Below are 21,426 nucleotides of genomic sequence, written 5' to 3' on the forward strand. Positions count from 1 at the left end.
AATGAGACCAGCAAGCTTGGAAAACACTTTAATAAATGTGAAAAAGCAATTAAACAAAAACGGTACTGTGCCTTTAAGAGAAAAAATCTACCACATAAACTGCAAAACAGTGTTAAAAAGTAGTAAACTCTATGAAATTTTTACAGTGTGTATAAGAGACTAAAGCAGCATTGCACCCACTTGCAAATGGATGATTAACCCCTTAGGCCCCAAACCGGATTAGAAAAACGGTAAAACCGTTAAAAAACTTACCTGCCCTTAAACACGATTTTTGCAGGATAAAAACCAGCTATAGCAGTCCTAGCTGCCAGAGGACTCCTTTAGGGAAGCTGGATGTCTCAGTCTGAATATCAACTGCGCATAAAGTGCGTGAAAATAGGCCCCTCCCACCAAGCACTCAATGTCAGAGGGCCTTAAAAAAGTACTCCTAGGAGTGATCTAACAAGCCATGTGGAAAACTAGGCCCCAAATAAAGATTTATCACCCTCAGAGAAAAAACGTTTTTACTGTAAGTTATGCAAAGGTTTTTACACTAAGTAATATGAGAGTTAACATGAATATTACCCTTATCTTGTAAGCATGATCCCAGTCGTTGTTAAATCACTGTATCAGGCTTACCTCAAATATACCAGGCATTGTCAGTATTTTCTAGACCTTATCATCTCTCTAGAAAAAAATATACTGACCATACCTTAAAGCAGGTGATCTGCAAACCGTCCCCCCAACTGAAGTTTTCTTTCCATACTCTTCAGTTATGTGTGAGAACAGCAATGGACCTTAGTTACAAACCGCTAAGATCATCAACCTCCAGGCAGATTCTTCTTCCAATTTCTGCCTGAGAGTAAAACAGTACAATGCCGGTACCGTTTAAAAATAACAAACTCTTGATTGAAGGTAAAAACTACACTAAGTCACCACATATCTCTTGATACTTCCTTTCTTGTCGAGAGTTGCAAGAGAATGACTGGGGGTGGCAGTTAGGGGAGGAGCTATATAGACAGCTCTGCTGTGGGTGTCCTCTTGCAACTTCCTGTTGGTAAGGAGAATATCCCACAAGTAATGGATGAACCCGTGGACTGGATACACCTTTACAAGAGAAAAAGGTATTTTTGCTATCCCTCCATTTAAACAGAAATAGTCTTTTTTTTAATTTATTTTTTATTATTTACCTATCAAAACATTTTCACTGAAATTATTTACATACCACTTGTGCAGTCCTAACACAAATGGTTGTAAAAGCTTCTCTGGGATCCCCTTAGTTCAGAAATATTAGACAGGCATGTTTTTTTGGTAATAGAAGGCCGTTAACTGCAGCTGTGCACCACATTTCTAATATTGAAGGGGTTAATATGGTAACTTTTAAGGTTAATTTTAGCTGTAGTGTAGAGATTACCCTCCTACCTGACACCTCCCACCCTTTTATCCCTACTTGATCCCTCTCAAACAGCTCTTTTCCCTCCTTCTAGTGCAGTTAACGCTCTGGCCCTTAATCATAAGTCATCAGTATTTGTTTACGAGTCATAGAAAAAATACAGCATTTGAAACCAGTGTTCAGACATGAACAGGAGGAGAAATGCAAACCCACTTTTCTTTTGTGGTTACACCTTTAAAAGTATTTTAACACAAAATAAATGTAGTGATTGAGATTCATCTATATCTGTTTTTAATAATTCATTGATTAAGGTTATTTTAGGTGATCTTCAAAGAAACACTGAAAAACTACAGTATAATAGGCCATGATTTCCTGGAGAGGAAGGGTAAATGAAAAGTAAATAAATAAAACATAAATATTAAATCCATTTTCTTTAATAAACACGTTTGGTTATAATTGACCATAGTTTTGTTTTAATAAGACCTTTGTATATTGATGGTGATTTGTGTGTCACTTATACAGAAAATGCACAAAGCCCAGATTAAAGGCTGCTCATCTGTTTATAAAATCGGCCATACATTTACAGATGAACAATGTAGGTAACGTCACTTCTAACAGGACGGACTTGCAGTATCTTTAACGGATTTACAAAGCACGCTGGTAGCAGACCGGTTATCCCTCTTGCATCAAGAAGACCATACTTTAGAGCTTGTGCTTTAGTATGTCCTTGTGTGGAGCTGCAGCGTCGTATTCCTTTAACCAGGTATCTAAGTGCTCACGTCCTCTGAAATGTTCTGACTAAGCTGCTGTTTCCGTGTGGGGTGGCAGAGGAACTGCAGTTTACGTGGCAGGAGCGTTACCTCTACAGACATAGCTTCATACTCTTCAGAATCAATGCTGAAATGCCCCTCTGTGCCCTGAAACAAAAACATTGCTTGTTATTTAAGGCCTCAAAGAAAAATGGACAACATATTTCTACTTGAAAGGGACATTAGACACCTTTTATTACTGCAGCAATATTACAAATGCCTGTTTGGAGTTTACTTACTTGTGAGGATATATATTTAGGGATTATGTATTAATGCATATAAGGCTGTTGTGCAAAGTAAGTTATTTGCATACAAAGAGAGAAGCGCTCTACCAGGAACGAACAACAGCTCAGTGGCTTGTTCTATGGCGATTTACCACCCGGAAGCAGCCTCTTTTAGACCAGTGTGCTTTTCACAGAAGAAAACTTTCCTGAAGCATATCAGTCTGATCCCGCCAAGTAAGGTCAGTCCAGCCCCGAAATACCAGGCAATTCTCCTCTGAACAAGGAACATGACAACCCCAGACAAAGTAAGTTATGTCATGAGTTAAATAGCAGACTTGTGGGCTTCTACCGTATAAAGAGATAAGGTAGTGAAAAATAAGATTTCTCTTAGCAGATATAGAATTGATTCCATATGTTAATGAATTAAAACATGTTTACACAATATTATATTAGTGACAGTGATAAGATACTGACTGTGCAGAACATATCTCCATGTCACTTGGTACCAACAAACATATCTACACGAATGTAATACAGGTAGGTCAGACTTGCTGCCTTGCACTATTATTAAATCAAAGCTTCATTATATTTAATCCATATTGAAGCCATAGCTCTAGTACATAGCTTCAAGAGTGAGATTTAGCAAAAGCTTATAATAGGCCTTTCTAAGTATAAGTAGAAATCAGATGTCAGGTCTCTAACTACATCAGATCAAGTTTGTATCATTGGGACGAGAATAGAATCGCACAACACTAATCTCAGAATTAATATACTAAGATCTGTTTACATTTATCAGAAGAATATTCCCATTAACAGATGACCAAGGAATAATGCAATACATAGCTTTTAATGCTTATACTGTTCATATGATTCCCATTCCACCAGAATATAAAGTACTTACAAACAAGCATTTGGGTCACACAGTTCTCTTTCATGGCTGGCTGATTACAGGTTTACAGCAGTAGGGGAAGGGCTACGTACCTCTGGGAGCTGCAGGCTGCAGTGACTGGCTTGGATAACTTGGCTGTCTTTAGGACACAAAAGGGGATCATTTATCTTCTGTGTGCTGGAAGAGAAAGAAGCTGTTATTACAGACACTATATAATATCATCCTTTTGCAATCTGAATACCTATCTCTTAAAGGGGCATTCCTTGCATCTCCAAGAGGGAATTGCAAAATACATTATATTTTTGTAAACCAGATATTTTTGTAGTGAGAAAATAACTGCTTATTTTTAAAGCTTGTGAGGCGTCACTGTATAAGAACTTTAGGAGTTGTGCACTTCCTGGTGGTTTCAAAATAAAAAGCTTTAACTAAACCTTCTTTCATGCAAAAAAAATATTTACATTTTTAAATGGTGTTTTCTATATATTTAGCGTCTAATCTCCCTTTTATTGACACTGCTCCAGATTTTGTGTTGAATAAAGAAATTATAATGTCTCTCTACTAAAAGCTAATAGAGTCTAGATCAGGTGGGGCAGGTATACGTCTGTATACAGAATCTTTACTGTGATCAAACACACAAATCTTGTCTTACAGTCATTATAACTGAAATGTTCATGTATTTATATTAACATCTTATGTTTATCTTGTGTGGCCCTAACGGAATAAAATATCACTGCAGATTTACCCCAGACGGATGAAGTCTCCTTTACCAATAGTGTCGGGCTCTATACAAATACTCATGGAATCCATTGTGCGCTGGGAAGAGAGTGGCACAGAATTATTTACAATTCAGCACAGATTACGAGATCAGCGTATAACCATTGCAATATGTTACATATTTCTTAGCAATATTAAAAGCCTGTAAGGTAATAAATATTATTATTCATTTGTATAACACTGCAAAGTTCCATGACTTGTTAGTAATTATTATCGTTTATTTATAAAGTGTTAACATTAAGTATACAATAATCACAAGACATTTACATAAATCATAAAGGGTAGAGGGTCCTGCCTGTGAGACACTAAAGTGTAAACCATCTTAAAGTAAGACGGTGGACTTGTGAGCTTACATTCTAAAGGAAGAACATGGGGAAATGAAGGGAGCAGGCGCAGGAGAGACATCTTGACGTAACTTATATGAATCCTTGAACAGATAATAAATAGTTTGTGTGTTTGAATCTAAAACACAACCTCTGGTGAGGCCGAAAACCAAAATGAGCTGTTTTGCCCATGTGATCCACAAAGTAAAATTCCTTAAAGGGACATGAAAGTCAACATTAAACTTCTATGGTTTAAATGGAGCATGTAATTTTAGAGACTTTTAAATTTACTTTTAACAACAAAATTAGTTTGGTTATGCCTCTTATCACTGGCTCGTCAGAAAATAAAATGTGATTAAGTCTTTTTTTTCATCAGAAACTTCATATTCTCCACCTACCTCTCTTGGTTGTTTTATGTCTTCATGTGGCTGCTAAGCTATTTATGCCTTGAATATTAACACAGTAATACATAATAACAGCTTGAATGCTTAAAGGGACATATACTGAACCAGTTGAAAGTGACGAAGCACAACTGTATAAAACCGATTAGAAAGTATCACTTAAACATATCTAATATAATAAAGGAAGATATTTTACCTAAAATTTTCATCAGCTCAAAATAGTAAGTGTTCTGCTAACAGTTACGCTTCAGCTGCATATTGAAAAAACAGACAACCAATCAGCTTCATCAGTGCTGAGGTTACACTTTATTAAAATCTTTAGAGATTTTATAGTAAACTTCCTTAAGCTGAGGAGAGAAATAACATGACTGTGCATGCACATGCCAGATGCACACTTCCTTGCAAGTCCTGGGACTAGCATCCTCATTGGCTGCTTAAAGTCAATTTACAATGGAATGTGACTACTGAGGAAATTTTAAGGCAAAATATCTTCCTTTTTTACATAGAGGTGTTCAGGTGATATTTTTTAGTAAGTTATGCTGCATCACTTTTAAATGCTTCATTTGAATATCATGTCCCTTTAAACAAAAAAAATATATGCTTACCAGATAAATTCCTTTCTTCCCTGACAGGAAGAGCCCACAACTTCATTCCTTACTTTTGGGAAATATAACACCTGACCACCAAGAGGGGGCAAAGACACCCTAGCCAAAGGCTTAAATATCGCTCCCACTTCCCCCCTCCCCTCAGTAATTTGGCCGAGGGAACGAGGAAAAGTAGGAGAAAGGAATTTATCTGGTAAGCATAAATTTTGTTTTCTTTCCAAAGGCAGGGAGAGTCCACAACTTCATTCCTTACCGTTGGGAAACAATACCCAAGCTCCAGAAACACTGAAGGAATACAGGAGGGAACAAGAAAAAGGCAGGCCCTAATCTGAGGGCACCACAGCCTGTAAAAACCTTTCTCCCAAAAGCTGCTTCAGCCGAAGCAAAGACATCAAATTTGTAAAATTTAGGAAAAGTATGTAAGGAGGACCAGGTAGCCACCTTACAAATCTGATCCATAGAGGCTTCATTCTTAAAAGCCCAGGAAGAAACAACTGCTCTAGTGGAATGAACCGTTATTCTCTCAGGAGGCTGCTGTCTCGCTTTCTCATAAGCCAAGCGGATGACACTCCTCAACCAGAAAGACAAGGATGGCGTAGTGGCCTTCTGCCCCCTACGTCTACCTGCATAAACGACAAACAAAGATGAAGATTGTCTAAACTCCTTAGTAGCCTGAAGGTAAAACTTCAAAGCACGAACCACATCCAGTTTGTGAAGCAAACGTTCCTTCGCTGAAGAAGGATTAGTACACAAGGAAGGAACAACGATCTCTTTATTAATGTTATGATCTAACACCACATTAGGAAGGAAACCCAACCTAGTACGTAAAACCGCTTTATTATCATGAAAAACAAGGTAAGGTGGGTCACACTGTAAAGCCGAAATCTCAGAGACTCTGCGAGCAGAGGCAATGGCTAATAGAAACAAAATTTTCCATGATAACAGTTTAATGTCAACAGTATGCATGGGCTCAAACGAAGCCTGCTGCAAAACATGGAGAACAAGATTGAGACTCCAAGGCGGAGCTGCAGGTCTAAACACAGGTCTGATCCTAGTCAGAGCCTTAACAAAGGACTGCACAACTGGAAGCTCAGCTAATCTCTTGTGCAGTAACACCGACAGGGCTGATATCTGTCCCTTCAGATAGCTGGCAGATAGGCCCTTTTCCAATCCATCTTGGAGAAATGATAAAATTCTGGTAACCTTGACCTTATGACAAGAAAAACCACGTTCCTCACACCAGTGTAGGTAAGTCCGTCACACCCTATGGTAGATGCGCCGAGTAACCGGCTTACGAGTTTGAATCAAAGTGTCTATGACACTATCAGAGAAGCCTCTCCTGGATAAGACTAGCCGTTTAATCTCCACGCAGTCAGCCTCAGAGAATCTAGATTTTGATGTAGGAAGTGACCCTGTATCAGCAGGTCCCTGCCACAAGGTAACCTCCACGGTGGAGAAGAGGACATTCTCACCAGATCCGCGAACCAGGTCCTCCGCGGCCAGGATGGAGCAATTAGAATCACTGATGCTTGCTCCTGCTTGATGCGGGCCTCCACACGAGGGAGAAGAGGCAACGGAGCAAAGGGATATAGAAGTCTAAACCTCCATGGAACCGCTAGAGCGTCTATTAACTCTGCTTGAGGATCCCTCGATCACGACCCGTACCTGGGTAGTTTGGCATTCAGACGAGAGGCCATGAGATCTATCTCTGGCATCCCCAATCTGCTGCAAATCTCTGCAAACACTTCAGGGTGGAGGGACCATTCTCACGGGTGAAAAGATTGTCTGCTGAGGAAGTCTGCTTCCCAGTTGTTCACACCCTGAATGTGGATCGCTGAAAGCATAGTTATGGGCTTCTGCACATTCTATGATTTGAGACACCTCCCACATCGCTAAGGAACTTCTCGCTCCTCCCTGATGGTTGATGTAGGCATCCGTAGTTATATTGTCTGATTGAAATCTGATAAACTGGAACGAACTCAGAAGGGGCCAAGCCTTCAGTGAATTGAAGATTGCCCCGAGTACCAAGATATTGATCGGAAGGGTGGACTCCTCCTGAGTCCACAACCCTTGTGCCTTCCTGGCACCCCAAACGGCTCCCCAGCCAGAGAGACTTGTGTCCATATTCACAATCTCCCACGACGGTCTCAAGAAGCACGTGCCTCGAGACAGGTGATCTTGACAGAGAGACCAAGAGAGCGAGTCTCTCGACAGGCTGTCCAATATGATCTGTTGGAACAGGTCTGGATGGTCGCCGTTCCATCGTCTCAGCATGCATAGTTGTAAAGGTCTGAGATGGAATCTGCCAAAATAAATAATGTTCATACAAGACACCATGAGTCCAATCACCTCCATACACTGGTCCACCGAAGGTCTTAAAAGGACACTGAACCCAATTTTTTTCTTTCATGATTCAGATAGAACATGCAATTTTAAGCAACTTTCTAATTTACTCCTATTATAATTTTTTCTTCGTTCTCTGGCTATCTTTATTTGAAAAAGAAGGCACTTAAGCTAAGGAGCCAGTCAATTTTTGGTTCAGACACTGGACATCACTTGTTTATTGGTGGGTGAATTTATCCACCAATCAGCAAGATTTTCAAATAAAAATACCAAGAGGATGAAGAAAATTTGATAATAGGAGTAAATTAGAAAGTTGCTTAAAATGGCATGATCTATCTGAATCACGAAAGAAAAAATTTGGGTTCAGTGTCCGTTTAATGAAGCCTGGTGGGCAAGACACGCTGTTACCAGCTTGCAGCGTCTCTGATCTGTTAGAAAGATCTTCATGGATACCGAGTCTATAAATGTACCCAGGAAATTCACCATGGTATTTAGCGTAAGCGAACTCTTTTTCCAAAGTTTATCTTCCATCCATGTGACCAAAGAAGACTTAGAAGACATTCCGAGTGATTCCTTGTCAGACGAAAAGATGGTGCCTGTACCAAGATATTGTCCAGGTAAGGTGCTACAGCAAGTAGAGCACCCACAACTTTTGTAAATATCCTGGGTGCAGTAGCTAAGTCAAACAGAAGTGCTATGAACTGGAAGTGTTGATCCAGAAAGGCAAATCTCAGGAACTGGAAATGATCCTTGTGGATCGGAACGTGCAGGTATGCATCCTTCAGATGGATGGTAGTCATAAATTGTCCTTCCTGAACCAGGGGAAGGATCGATCTGATCGTCTCCATCTTGAAGAAGGGGACACTTAGAAATTTGTTTAGGCACTTCAAGTCCAGAATTGGACGAAAAGTTCCCTTCTTTTTGGGAACCACAAAGAGGTTTAAATAGAACCCCAGACCTCTTTCTTATACAGGTACCGGGATCATTACTCCTAAGGAGGCTAGATCCCGTACACAATCTAAAAAGGATGTCCTCTTCTCTGGTCTTGTAGACAGTCTGGAGAGGAGGAATCTGCCCCTGGGCGGGTGAGATTTGAATCCTATCCTGTATCCTTGAGATACAACCTCCAGTACCCAACGATCCTGAACATCCTGAAACCAGGCGTCTGAGAAAAACAACAATCTGCCCCCTACACAATCCGATCCTGGATCAGGGGCCACCCCTTCATGCAGATTTGTTATCTGCAGGCTTCTTATTCTGCTTTGACTTATACCAGGACTGAGCCGGCTTCCAGGTACTCTTGGGTTGTCCAGATCTTGGGAGTCCAGACCTGGCCCAAATAAAGAAAAAAGGTGATTCTGGAAAAACAGAACAGATGGAGCGCAACACTGTGTACAGAAAGTACACAGATGATCTAAGTGTAGTATTAAAATATCACTTTCTGTACATGGGGTTGCGCTCCATCTGTTCTGTTTTTCCAGGATCACCTTTTTTTCTACTCTGAAAACCACAGAGAACGCACCAGTGGGTTACAAAGGAGCAGAAGAACACTATATATAAAGATTTCCATATTGTTTAAGGAATCATCTAAAACCACTTACAAGTAATCCTTTCAACTATTCCCATTGGTTTAGAGTGGGTTAAGTGGTAAGACTACTAATATTTAAAATTGTTATAATATATATTTTTTCAGTTTTTTACAGCTTATTGTTGATTTGCTGATTTGTATTATTGTTATTGTACACATATTTATTGCTGTATCGGGAGAAATACATTTTTCTTTTTTTTCTTATTTTTAATGAATTTTCTTTTATTTTGTTTTATTTTTTACATTTTATTTCATTGTGCTCCTTTTTTCCCTGTTCTGGTCCAAAAAAAACCTTCCCCTTGAATGGTAAGAAAAGGAGCCTGGATTTAGAAACCATATCCGCGGACCAAGATTTCAACCAGAGAGCCCTGCAAGTTAGGACCGCAAAGCCAGAAGCCTTTTGAGTTCAGAATAAACACATAGAAAAAGGGCGCCTCCTAGTGCAGGTAAATGAGATGACAACAACCCAAATACGACCCAATGGTGCAAGGGGTGCTCACAATTTGGGCTATTATAGTGGCCCAGTTCACTAATCTTCAAGCACACTGATCACATGGCAAAAGGAACCTCTGTGTTCCCACTCGGTAGATGATGTAAAATAAAAAAGACTCCAAAGATGCTCAAGTATTGTCTAAAAATTGTATTAAAAACAAATTACACAAAATAAGAACATAAGGCGTCTACTGCGCCGTTTCCTCAGACATAAAGTGCACACAGCACCAGGAGTCTTATTTAAACAAGTAGCAACCAATAAAAGGAGAGTTCTATATACACAAGTCTGATCTTAATTAACAACTGTCACAGTGACAGCCTTTGCGTTCAGACGTACAATCTGCATATTTACATCACAGATAAAAGAGTTAGCTATTCTTAAGGCCTTAATCCTCTCCTGAATATCCTTGAGGGGAGATTCCACCTCGATAAGTTCTGACAGAGTCTTCCACTAGTAGGTGGCTGCCCCAGCCACAGCGGCTACCACTGCCACCGGTTGGAATAAAAACACTGTGTGTTGGAACATTCTTCTCAGGTAACATTCCAACTTCTTGTCCATAGGTTCCCTAAAGGAAGAGCTATCTTCCAGAGGGATAGTGTTATGCTTAGCTAGCATCGAAATGGCGCCATCCACCTTAGGGATGGAACCCCACAATTCTAGCTGAGAATCAGGGACCGGGAATAACTTCTTAAAAGTTGACGAAGGGGAAAAACAGAATTTATGTTTACCTGATAAATTACTTTCTCCAACGGTGTGTCCGGTCCACGGCGTCATCCTTACTTGTGGGATATTCTCTTCCCCAACAGGAAATGGCAAAGAGCCCAGCAAAGCTGGTCACATGATCCCCCCTAGGCTCCGCCTACCCCAGTCATTCGACCGACGTTAAGGAGGAATATTTGCATAGGAGAAACCATATGAAACCGTGGTGACTGTAGTTAAAGAAAATAAATTATCAGACCTGATTAAAAAACCAGGGCGGGCCGTGGACCGGACACACCGTTGGAGAAAGTAATTTATCAGGTAAACATAAATTCTGTTTTCTCCAACATAGGTGTGTCCGGTCCACGGCGTCATCCTTACTTGTGGGAACCAATACCAAAGCTTTAGGACACGGATGATGGGAGGGAGCAAATCAGGTCACCTAGATGGAAGGCACCACGGCTTGCAAAACCTTTCTCCCAAAAATAGCCTCAGAAGAAGCAAAAGTATCAAACTTGTACAAAAAACGTTTTAAAATAAAACCGTTACTGTCACTTTAAATTTTAAACTGAACACACTTTATTACTGCAATTGCGAAAAAATATGAAGGAATTGCTCAAAATTCACCAAAATTTCACCACAGTGTCTTAAAGCCTTAAAAGTATTGCACCCCAAATTTGGAAGCTTTAACCCTTAAAATAACGGAACCGGAGCCGTTTTTAACTTTAACCCCTTTACAGTCCCTGGTGTCTGCTTTGCTGAGACCCAACCAAGCCCAAAGGGGAATACGATACCAAATGACGCCTTCAGAAAGTCTTTTCTATGTATCAGAGCTCCTCACACATGCGACTGCATGTCATGCCTCTCAAAAACAAGTGCGCAACACCGGCGCGAAAATGAGGCTCTGCCTATGATTTGTGAAAGCCCCTAAAGAGAAAGGTGTCTAAAAAAGTGCCTGCCGATATAAACTTATCAAAATACCCAGATTAAATGATTCCTCAAGGCTAAATATGTGTTAATAATGAATCGATTTAGCCCAGAAAAAGTCTACAGTCTTAATAAGCCCTTGTGAAGCCCTTATTTACAATCTTAATAAACATGGCTTACCGGATCCCATAGGGAAAATGACAGCTTCCAGCATTACATCGTCTTGTTAGAATGTGTCATACCTCAAGCAGCAAGAGACTGCTCACTGTTCCCCCAACTGAAGTTAATTCCTCTCAACAGTCCTGTGTGGAACAGCCATGGATTTTAGTAACGGTTGCTAAAATCATTTTCCTCATACAAACAGAAATCTTCATCTCTTTTCTGTTTCTGAGTAAATAGTACATACCAGCACTATTTTAAAATAACAAACTCTTGATTGAATAATAAAAACTACAGTTAAACACTAAAAAACTCTAAGCCATCTCCGTGGAGATGTTGCCTGTACAACGGCAAAGAGAATGACTGGGGTAGGCGGAGCCTAGGAGGGATCATGTGACCAGCTTTGCTGGGCTCTTTGCCATTTCCTGTTGGGGAAGAGAATATCCCACAAGTAAGGATGACGCCGTGGACCGGACACACCTATGTTGGAGAAAAGGAGTTCCAACTCTTTCCCATTCACTACTGATAATATTCTCCATGCGAACTGGGACAGGAAAAGTCTGTTGGGCCTTTATGTTCTCGTAAACCCTGTCTAACTTAAGAATCTTAGGTTCATCAGGCAGTTTTGCTTCCGGAACCTCCTTTATTAAAAAACGCAGATGTTCAATCTTAAATCTAAAAGGAGGTCTCCTCGGAAGGAGGGGGTTTAGTAAATGAAGTCTCCGACTCCAAAAGTTCACCTTCTGATGCTACAGAGGTTAGCTCATCCTCAGACAGTTGAGACATACTGGCTAAATCTGATTGGAAATTAGCTGTATCTAATTCAGTAGAACTATGTTTAACCTTTCTCTTTCGTTTCCCAGAGATAGGTAAAGCACACACAGTAGATTGCAACTGCGTAGTAAAGTCCACAGGGGAAAAGTCCCCTCCAGCCGGAGTAATAGGCGTGTCGCGGGGAACTGCATGTGAAGCGGTTTGAGGGGATAGTGTAGGCATCTCCCGGACCACAGAGTCCTGAGAGGTTGATGGCTCAGAGGGACTAATTATGCTAGGGGGGTTAGCAGACTTGGCTCCCTTCTTATACTTTAGAACAGTATCCAGGCAATTGGAACAAAATTGAGCAGGTGGACAAACCACCGCCTGCTCACAATATAAACAGGTATTATTATTTAATATAGAAGGTGTAGAACCTTCTAACATATTATCAGAGTCCGCCATTGATGAAGATGCAATCCCACCGTAAGAAAAACAGTTTCAAACAACAACGGTTTATTAATAAGAGAGGCACTCTTATAACCCAATGGCTGGGGCACTCACCAACTCCTAGACCCAAACAAGTTATAGAAAACGCTCTCCGTAGGATTGCCAGAGTTCCTGCAGCAGGATTGTAAAGAAAACTAATGTAGTCGCACCAGATTACGTGGTGAGCAAGAAGGGACTTCCCCTGCTATGAGAAAAGCGCGCAAAGCTATTAGGAGCTGTGCAACTCACAAAAACAAAAGTGAAACCCGTCTGTTCCATAGCCAAAAGTACGCAGTCTATTTAAACCCAAACCTTTACAAGTGTTCCTTATAGAACAAGGCAGTACATATATTCCCCAAACTGTTCCAAAATAATCTCTAAATTAAATGAGATATTAACCCCTGATCCTTTTGAGGTTATGAGGAGTCACACGTGACCCTAATAATAGGAGTCCCTGCTAAATCATAAATAAAGCGGACTTACCCTCCAGGATCTATGTTGTGGAACAGATACAGCCTCTCACGTGTGACAGACTTGCAGCAATGCTCTGACAGGGACCTGAGTGTGGAAAAGCAAGCAGTGTAACCCGTTAACACTGATTGCCTGGGAGCTGTTAGATAGACAGTCTGGATCGCTTTGCAGAAAAACTTTCCCTGCATCTCCAGACTCTAACACTCATCAATACTCTCACTGAGAGGTTTATATGATTACTTAAAATTCCAATCCTCTCTTGAAGGGGAAATACCCATTTAAGGACTATCCGAATCTTCTGACACTTCTCCTCTTGTGACGAAAAGGCAAAGAATGACTGGGGGGGGGGGGATGGGGGAAGTGGGAGGGATATTTAAGCCTTTGGTTGGGGTGTCTTTGCCTCCTCCTGGTGGCCAGGTGTTGTGTTTCCCAACAGTAAGGAATGAAATTGTTAACTCTCCCTGCCTTTGGAAAGAGAAGAGAATAAGGAGTGAAATAAAGGAGAAATTTAAATGTAGTATCTTAAAAACATAATTTATGTAAGAACTTACCTGATAAATTCATTTCTTTCATATTAGCAAGAGTCCACGAGCTAGTGACGTATGGGATATACATTCCTACCAGGAGGGGCAAAGTTTCCCAAACCTCAAAATGCCTATAAATACACCCCTCACCACACCCACAATTCAGTTTAACTAATAGCCAAGAAGTGGGGTGATAAGAAAGGAGCGAAAGCATCAAAAATAAGGAATTGGAATAATTGTGCTTTATACAAAAAAATCATAACCTCCACAAAAAAGGGTGGGCCTCATGGAGTCTTGCTAATATGACAGAAATGAATTTATCAGGTAAGTTCTTACATAAATTATGTTTTCTTTCATGTAATTAGCAATAGTCCATGAGCTAGTGACGTATGGGATAATAAATACCCAAGATGTGGAACTTCCACGCAAGAGTCACTAGAGAGGGAGGGATAAACTAAAGACAGCCAATTCCGCTGAAAAATAATCCACAACCCAAAACAAAAGTTTTAATCTTAATAATGAAAAAAAACTGAAATTATAAGCAGAAGAATCAAACTGAAACAGCTGCCTGAAGTACTTTTCTACCAAAAACTGCTTCAGAAGAAAAAACATCAAAATGGTAGAATTTAGTAAAAGTATGCAAAGAAGACCAAGTTGCTGCTTTGCAAATCTGATCAACAGAAGCTTCATTCCTAAACGCCCAGGAAGTAGAAACTGACCTACTAGAATGAGCTGTAATCCTTTGAGGCGGAGTTTTACCCGACTCGACATAAGCATGATGAATCAAAGACTTTAACCAAGACGCCAGAGAAATGGCGGAGGCCTTCTGACCTTTCCTGGAACCAGAAAAGATAACAAATAGACTAGAAGTCTTTCTAAAATCTTTAGTAGCTTCAACATAATATTTTAAAGCTCTTACTACATCCAAAGAATGTAAAGATCTCTCCAGAGAATTCTTAGGATTAGGAGATAATGAAGGAACAACAATTTCTCTACTAATGTTGTTAGAATTCACAACCTTAGGTAAAAATTTAAATGAAGTCTGCAACACCGCCTTATCCTGATGAAAAATCAGAAAAGGAGATTCACAAGAAAGAGCAGACAATTCAGAAACTCTTCTAGCAGAAGAGATGGCCAAAAGGAACAGAACTTTCCAAAAAAGTAATTTAATATCCAGAGCATAGGTTCAAACGGAGGAGCTTGTAAAGCCCTCAGAACCAAATTAAGACTCCAAGGAGGAGAAATTGACTTAATGACAGGTTTTATCCGAACCAAAGCCTGTACAAAACAATGAATATCAGGAAGATTAGCAATCTTTCTGTGAAAAAGAACAGAGAGAGCAGAAATTTGTCCTTTCAAGGAACTTGCAGACAAACCTTTATCCAAACCATCCTGAAGAAACTGTAAAATTCTAGGAATTCTAAAAGAATGCCAGGAGAATTTATGAGAAGAACACCAAGAAATGTAAGCCTTCCAGACTTGATAATAAATCTTCCTAGACACAGATTTACGAGCCTGTAACATAGTATTAATTATTGAGTCAGAGAAACCTCTATGACTAAGAATTAAGCGTTCAATCTCCATACCTTCAAATTTAATGATTTGAGATCCTGATGGAAAAAAGGGCCTTGAGATAGAAGGCCTGGTCTTAACGGAAGAGTCCAAGGTTGGCAAGTGGCCATCCGAATGAGATCCGCATACCAAAACCTGTGAGGCCATGCTGGAGCCACCAGCAGTACAAACGAACGTTCCAATATAATTTTCGAAATCACTTTTGGAAGAAGAACTAGAGGCGGAAAGATATAGGCAGGATGATAATTCCAGGGAAGCGACAACACGTCCACTGCCTCTGCCTGAGGATCCCTGGATCTGGACAGATACCTGGGAAGTTTCTTGTTTAGAAGAGAAGCCATCAGATCTTTTTCTGTAAGTCCCCAGATTTGAACAATCTGAAGAAATACCTCTGGGTGAAGAGACCATTCGCCCGGATGTAACGTCTGGCGACTGAGATAATCCGCTTCCCAATTGTCTACACCTGGGATGTGAACCGCAGAGATTAGACAGGAGCTGGATTCCGCCCATACAAGTATCCGAGATACTTCTCTCATAGCCTGAGGACTGTGAGTCCCCCCTTGATGATTGACATATGCCACGGTTGTGACATTGTCTGTCTGAAAACAAAGGAACGATTCTCTCTTCAGAAGAGGCCAGAACTGAAGAGCTCTGAAAATCGCATGGAGTTCCAAAATGTTGATTGGTAATCTCGCTTCCTGAGATTCCCAAACCCCCTGCGCTGTCAGAGATCCCCATACAGCTCCCCAACCTGTCAGACTCGCATCTGTTGAGATCACAGTCCAGGTTGGACGAACAAAAGAAGCCCCTTGGACTAAACGATGGTGATCTATCCACCACGTCAGAGAGTGTCGTACATTTGGATTTAAGGATATTAATTGTGATATCTTCGTATAATCCCTGCACCACTGGTTCAGCATACAAAGCTGAAGAGGTCGCATGTGAAAACGAGCAAAGGGGATCGCGTCCGATGCAGCAGTCATGAGACCTAGAATTTCCATGCACAAAGCTACCAAAGGGAATGATTGAGACTGAAGGTTTCGACAAGCTGAAACCAATTTCAGACGTCTCTTTTCTGTTAGAGACAAGGTCATGGACACTGAATCTATTTGAAAACCTAAAAAGGTTACTCTTGTCTGAGGAATCAAGGAACTCTTTGGTAAATTGATCCTCCAACCATGTCTTTGAAGAAACGACACAAGTCGATTCATATGAGATTCTGCAGAATGTGAAGACTGAGCAAGTACCAAGATATCGTCCAAATAAGGAAATACCACAATACCCTGTTCTCTGATTACAGATAGAAGGGCACCGAGAACCTTTGAAAAGATCCTTGGAGCTGTTGCTAGGCCAAACGGAAGGGCCACAAACTGGTAATGCTTGTCTAGAAAAGAGAATCTCAGAAACTGAAAGTGATCTGGATGAATCGGAATATGAAGATATGCATCCTGTAAATCTATTGTGGACATATAATGCCCTTGCTGAACAAAAGGCAGAATAGTCCTTATAGTTACCATTTTAAATGTTGGTATCCTTACATAACGATTCAATATCTTTAGATCCAGAACTGGTCTGAAGGAATTCTCCTTCTGTGGAACAATGAATAGATTTGAGTAAAACCCCAGACCCTGTTCCAGAACTGGAACTGGCACAATTACTCCAGCCAACTCTAGATCTGAAACACATTTCAGAAATGCCTGAGCCTTCACTGGGTTTATTGAAATGCGAGAGAGAAAAAATCTTCTTGCAGGTGGCCTTACCTTGAAATCTATTCTGTACCCTTGTGAAACAATGTTCTGAATCCAAAGACTGTGAATCGAATTGATCCAAATATCTTTGAAAAATCGTAACCTGCCCCCTACCAGCTGTGCTAGAATGAGGGCCGCACCTTCATGTGGACTTAGGAGCTGGCTTTGACTTTCTAAAAGGCTTGGATTTATTCCAGACTGGAGAAGGTTTCCAAACTGAAACTGTTTCTTTAGGGGAAGGGTCAGGCTTCTGTTCCTTATTCTGACGAAAGGAACGAAAACGATTAGCAGCCCTGTATTTACCTTTAGATTTTTTGTCCTGAGGCAAAAAAGTTCCTTTCCCCCCAGTAACAGTTGAAATAATAGAATCCAACTGAGAACCAAATAATTTATTACCTTGGAAAGAAAGAGAAAGCAAAGTTGACTTAGAAGACATATCTGCATTCCAAGTTTTAAGCCATAAAGCTCTTCTGGCTAAAATAGCTAAAGGCATATACCTGACATCAATTCTAATGATATCAAAGATGGCATCACAAATGAAGTTATTAGCATGTTGAAGAAGTTTAACAATGCTATGAGTATTATGATCTGACACTTGTTGCGCTAAAGCCTCCAACCAGAAAGTGGAAGCGGCAGCAACATCAGCCAAAGAAATAGCAGGTCTAATAAGATTACCTGAACATAAATAAGCTCTCCTTAGAAAGGATTCAATCTTCCTATCTAAAGGATCCTTAAAGGAAGTACTATCCGCCGTAGGAATAGTAGTACGTTTAGCAAGGGTAGAGATAGCCCCATCAACTTTAGGAATTTTGTCCCAAAACTCTAATCTGTCAGATGGCACAGGATACAATTTCTTAAACCTTTGAGAAGGAGTAAATGAAGTACCCAGATTATTCCATTCCCTAGAAATTACTTCAGAAATAGCATCAGGGACAGGAAAAACTTCTGGAATAACTAAAGGAGGTTTAAAAACCGAATTTAAACGCTTAGTAGATTTAGTATCAAGAGGACTAGACTCCTCCATATCTAATGCGATTAAAACTTCTCTAAGTAGAGAACGAATAAATTCCATTTTAAATAAATATGAAGATTTATCAGTGTCAATATCTGATACAGAATCTTCTGAACCAGATAAATCCTCATCAGAAGCAGACAAGTCAGAATGATGACGGTCATTTAAAAATTCCTCTGAAAAATGAGAAGTTTTAAAAGACCTTTTACGCTTACTGGAAGGAGGAATAACAGACAGAGCCTTCCTAATAGATTTAGAAACAAATTATTTTATATTAACAGGAACATCCTGAGCATTAGATGTTGAGGGAACAACAACAGGTAATGGAATATTACTAACAGAAATACTATCTGCATTAGCAAGTTTATCATGACATTCATCACAAACTACAGCCGGAGGAACAGTTACCACAAGTTTACAACAAATGCACTTAACTTTGGTAGAACCAGCATCAGGCAGGGTCTTTCCAGAAGTAGATTCTGATCCAGGGTCAATTTGAGACATCTTGGAATATGTAAAAGAAAAAACAACATATAAAGCAAAATTTATCAAATTCCTTAAATGACAGTTTCAGGAATGGGAAAAAATGCCAATGAACAAGCCTCTAGCAACCAGAAGCAATGAAAAATGAGACTGAAATAATGTGAAAAAAGGTGGAGACAAAAATGCCGCCCACATTTTTTGGCGCAAAAAATGACGCCCACATTATTGGCGCTAAGTACAACGCCTACATTTTTTGGCGCTAAGAATGACGCCACATCCGGTGACGCCGACATTTTTGGCGCAAAAACTTCAAAAAAATGACGCAACCACGAACAACTTCCGGCGTCAATTAGGGCGCCGTAATTTTTTGCGCCAAAAAAGTCCGCGCCAAAAATGACGCAATAAATTGAAACATTTTCAGCCCCCGCAAGCCTAACAGCCCACAGGGAAAAGTCAATTGAAACAATTTTTAAGGTAAGAAAAAAATGATCATTCATATGCATTATCCCAAATAATGAAACTGACTGTCTGAAATAAGGAATAATGAACATCCTGAATCAAGGCAAATATAAGTTTAAAGACATATATTTAGAACTTTACATATAAAGTGCCCAACCATAGCTTAGAGTGTCACAAAAAATAAGACTTACTTACCCCAGGACACTCATCTACATATAGTAGATAGCCAAACCAGTACTGAAACGAGAATCAGTAGAGGTAATGGTATATAAGAGTATATTGTCGATCTGAAAAGGGAGGCAAGAGATGAATCTCTACGACCGATAACAGAGAACCTATGAAATAGATCCCGTAGAAGGAGACCATTGAATTCAAATAGGCAATACTCTCTTCACATCCCTCTGACATTCACTGCACTCTTAGAGGAAAACCGGGCTCCAGCCTGCTGACAAGCGCATAGCAATGTAGAATCTAGCACAAACTTACTTCACCACCTCCACGGGAGGCAAAGTTAGTAAAACTGAATTGTGGGTGTGGTGAGGGGTGTATTTATAGGCATTTTGAGGTTTGGGAAACTTTGCCCCTCCTGGTAGGAATGTATATCCCATACGTCACTAGCTCATGGACTCTTGCTAATTACATGAAAGAAAACAGGATTTATACTTACTGATAAATTTATTTCGTTTGTGCTGATGAGAAATTTAGTATTTTAAATAAAACTATCTTAAAAACAATCTTAATAGACGTAAACTAAAAATGTAATCCTTAACACAGGCATTTCCACACATGAAGATATCCACAGCACCAATAATATAAAAAGTGTCTTTATTGACAAAAAATCAGCAACGTTTCGTGACTACTGTCACTTAATCATGCTATATACAAAATACTCAGTGATGCCTCTTTTAAACTGTTTGGCTTGGCGCCATTCACTTCTATCCTCGGGCGCCACCTAGTGATACAAGTGTATAATAACCTATCTCTAAACATTTTTTTGCTAAACATATTATAGCATATTCATTATAATTTTACTCAATTTTTAACACAATTTTTTATATACAATTTTTAATAACTCATGATCAAATCTCAATTTCATTTGCCACCAGCATATCTACCTTGTACAAGGGCCTACTCTCAAAACAATACCTAAGTATTATTTACTCCTATTACTACATATTACCAAAATACTGACCACTCAAAGTCTCTATTCATGCCATTTGGAACCAAAGTCCCTAATTTATTAATCCAATACATCTCTTTTTGTTGAAGTAATTTCTCACGGTCATCTCCCTTTCTTTGTGGGCCCACATGATCAATTACTTGCCACCTGAGTTGGCTAGTACTATGGCCTTTTTCTAAAAAGTGGTAAGATACAGGTGCCTCCCTGTCCCTGCATCTAATATTGGAGTGGTGCTGACTCAGTCTATCTTTTACTTTTCTTACTGTCTCTCCAATATAGATGAGGGAACATGGGCATTTAATTAAATAAACAGCATAAGTTGTATCACAAGTAAAAAAAAATCCTAATGGTTAGTTTTTGTCCACTCCTGGGGTGAAAAAACTATTTTCTTATTATTATTGAATTACAACTAATGCACCCTAAGCAAGGGTAACACCCTAAGTTCTTTTTACTTAAGTAACTTTGTTGTTTTTGATTAGATGGTCCTATATCTGATTTCACAAAGTAATCCCTTAAATGTTTAACCCTTTTATAAGCTATAATGGGTTTATCCTTAAATTCCATTATTTGGCTATTACATCTCTGGAGTATAGGCCAATGTTTGTTTATTATTTTGGCTATTTGATTACCATGTACACTAAATTGGGAGGAAAAAAACATTCTCTTACTGTTTTTATTATTTTCCCTATTTGTAGCTCCTAAACTTTGGCTGCATTTATCCAAAATGGTTTGTGGATAACCTCTATTAAGAAATTTTACTTGCATTTCTTTGGATCTCTTATTATAGTTTTCAGGTTCTGTTACAATTCGTTGGACCCTCATTAATTGACTTTTAGGAAGTGATTCTACTAAATGGCGTGAATGGAAACTGTTGTACTGTAGGAGTGTATTCCTATTAGTTTCCTTGGTATATAAATCAAATTCCAATTTGGAATCTTTCTTATACACTCTAGTATCTAAAAACATAATACTTTCTTTGCTAAAGTTTAATGTAAATTCCAAATCTCTAACTGTTGAATTTAAGTCAGTAACAAATTTGATAAGGGTGTCCACGGGACCCCACCATACGCCAAAAATATCAACTATGAAGCGCCACCAGGTGCCTCCATAGTTTTTAAACAGTTCATTC

General features: G+C 39.6%; 1 protein-coding gene across 1 annotated transcript in view; it reads right to left on the bottom strand.

The window, feature by feature from the left end:
* Positions 1–1,790: 1,790 nt before the first annotated feature.
* Positions 1,791–21,426, bottom strand: part of AGK (acylglycerol kinase) — a 204,290-nt gene continuing 184,654 nt past the window's right edge. Inside the window, 3 exon segments of the mRNA XM_053718997.1 lie at positions 1,791–2,289; positions 3,387–3,471; positions 4,037–4,107. Of these exon segments, the coding sequence (XP_053574972.1) occupies positions 2,140–2,289; positions 3,387–3,471; positions 4,037–4,107 (306 nt within the window). The 3' untranslated portion in view covers positions 1,791–2,139.

The sequence above is a fragment of the Bombina bombina genome, chromosome 6 (genome assembly GCF_027579735.1).
Source record: "Bombina bombina isolate aBomBom1 chromosome 6, aBomBom1.pri, whole genome shotgun sequence".
Lineage (NCBI taxonomy): Eukaryota > Metazoa > Chordata > Amphibia > Anura > Bombinatoridae > Bombina > Bombina bombina.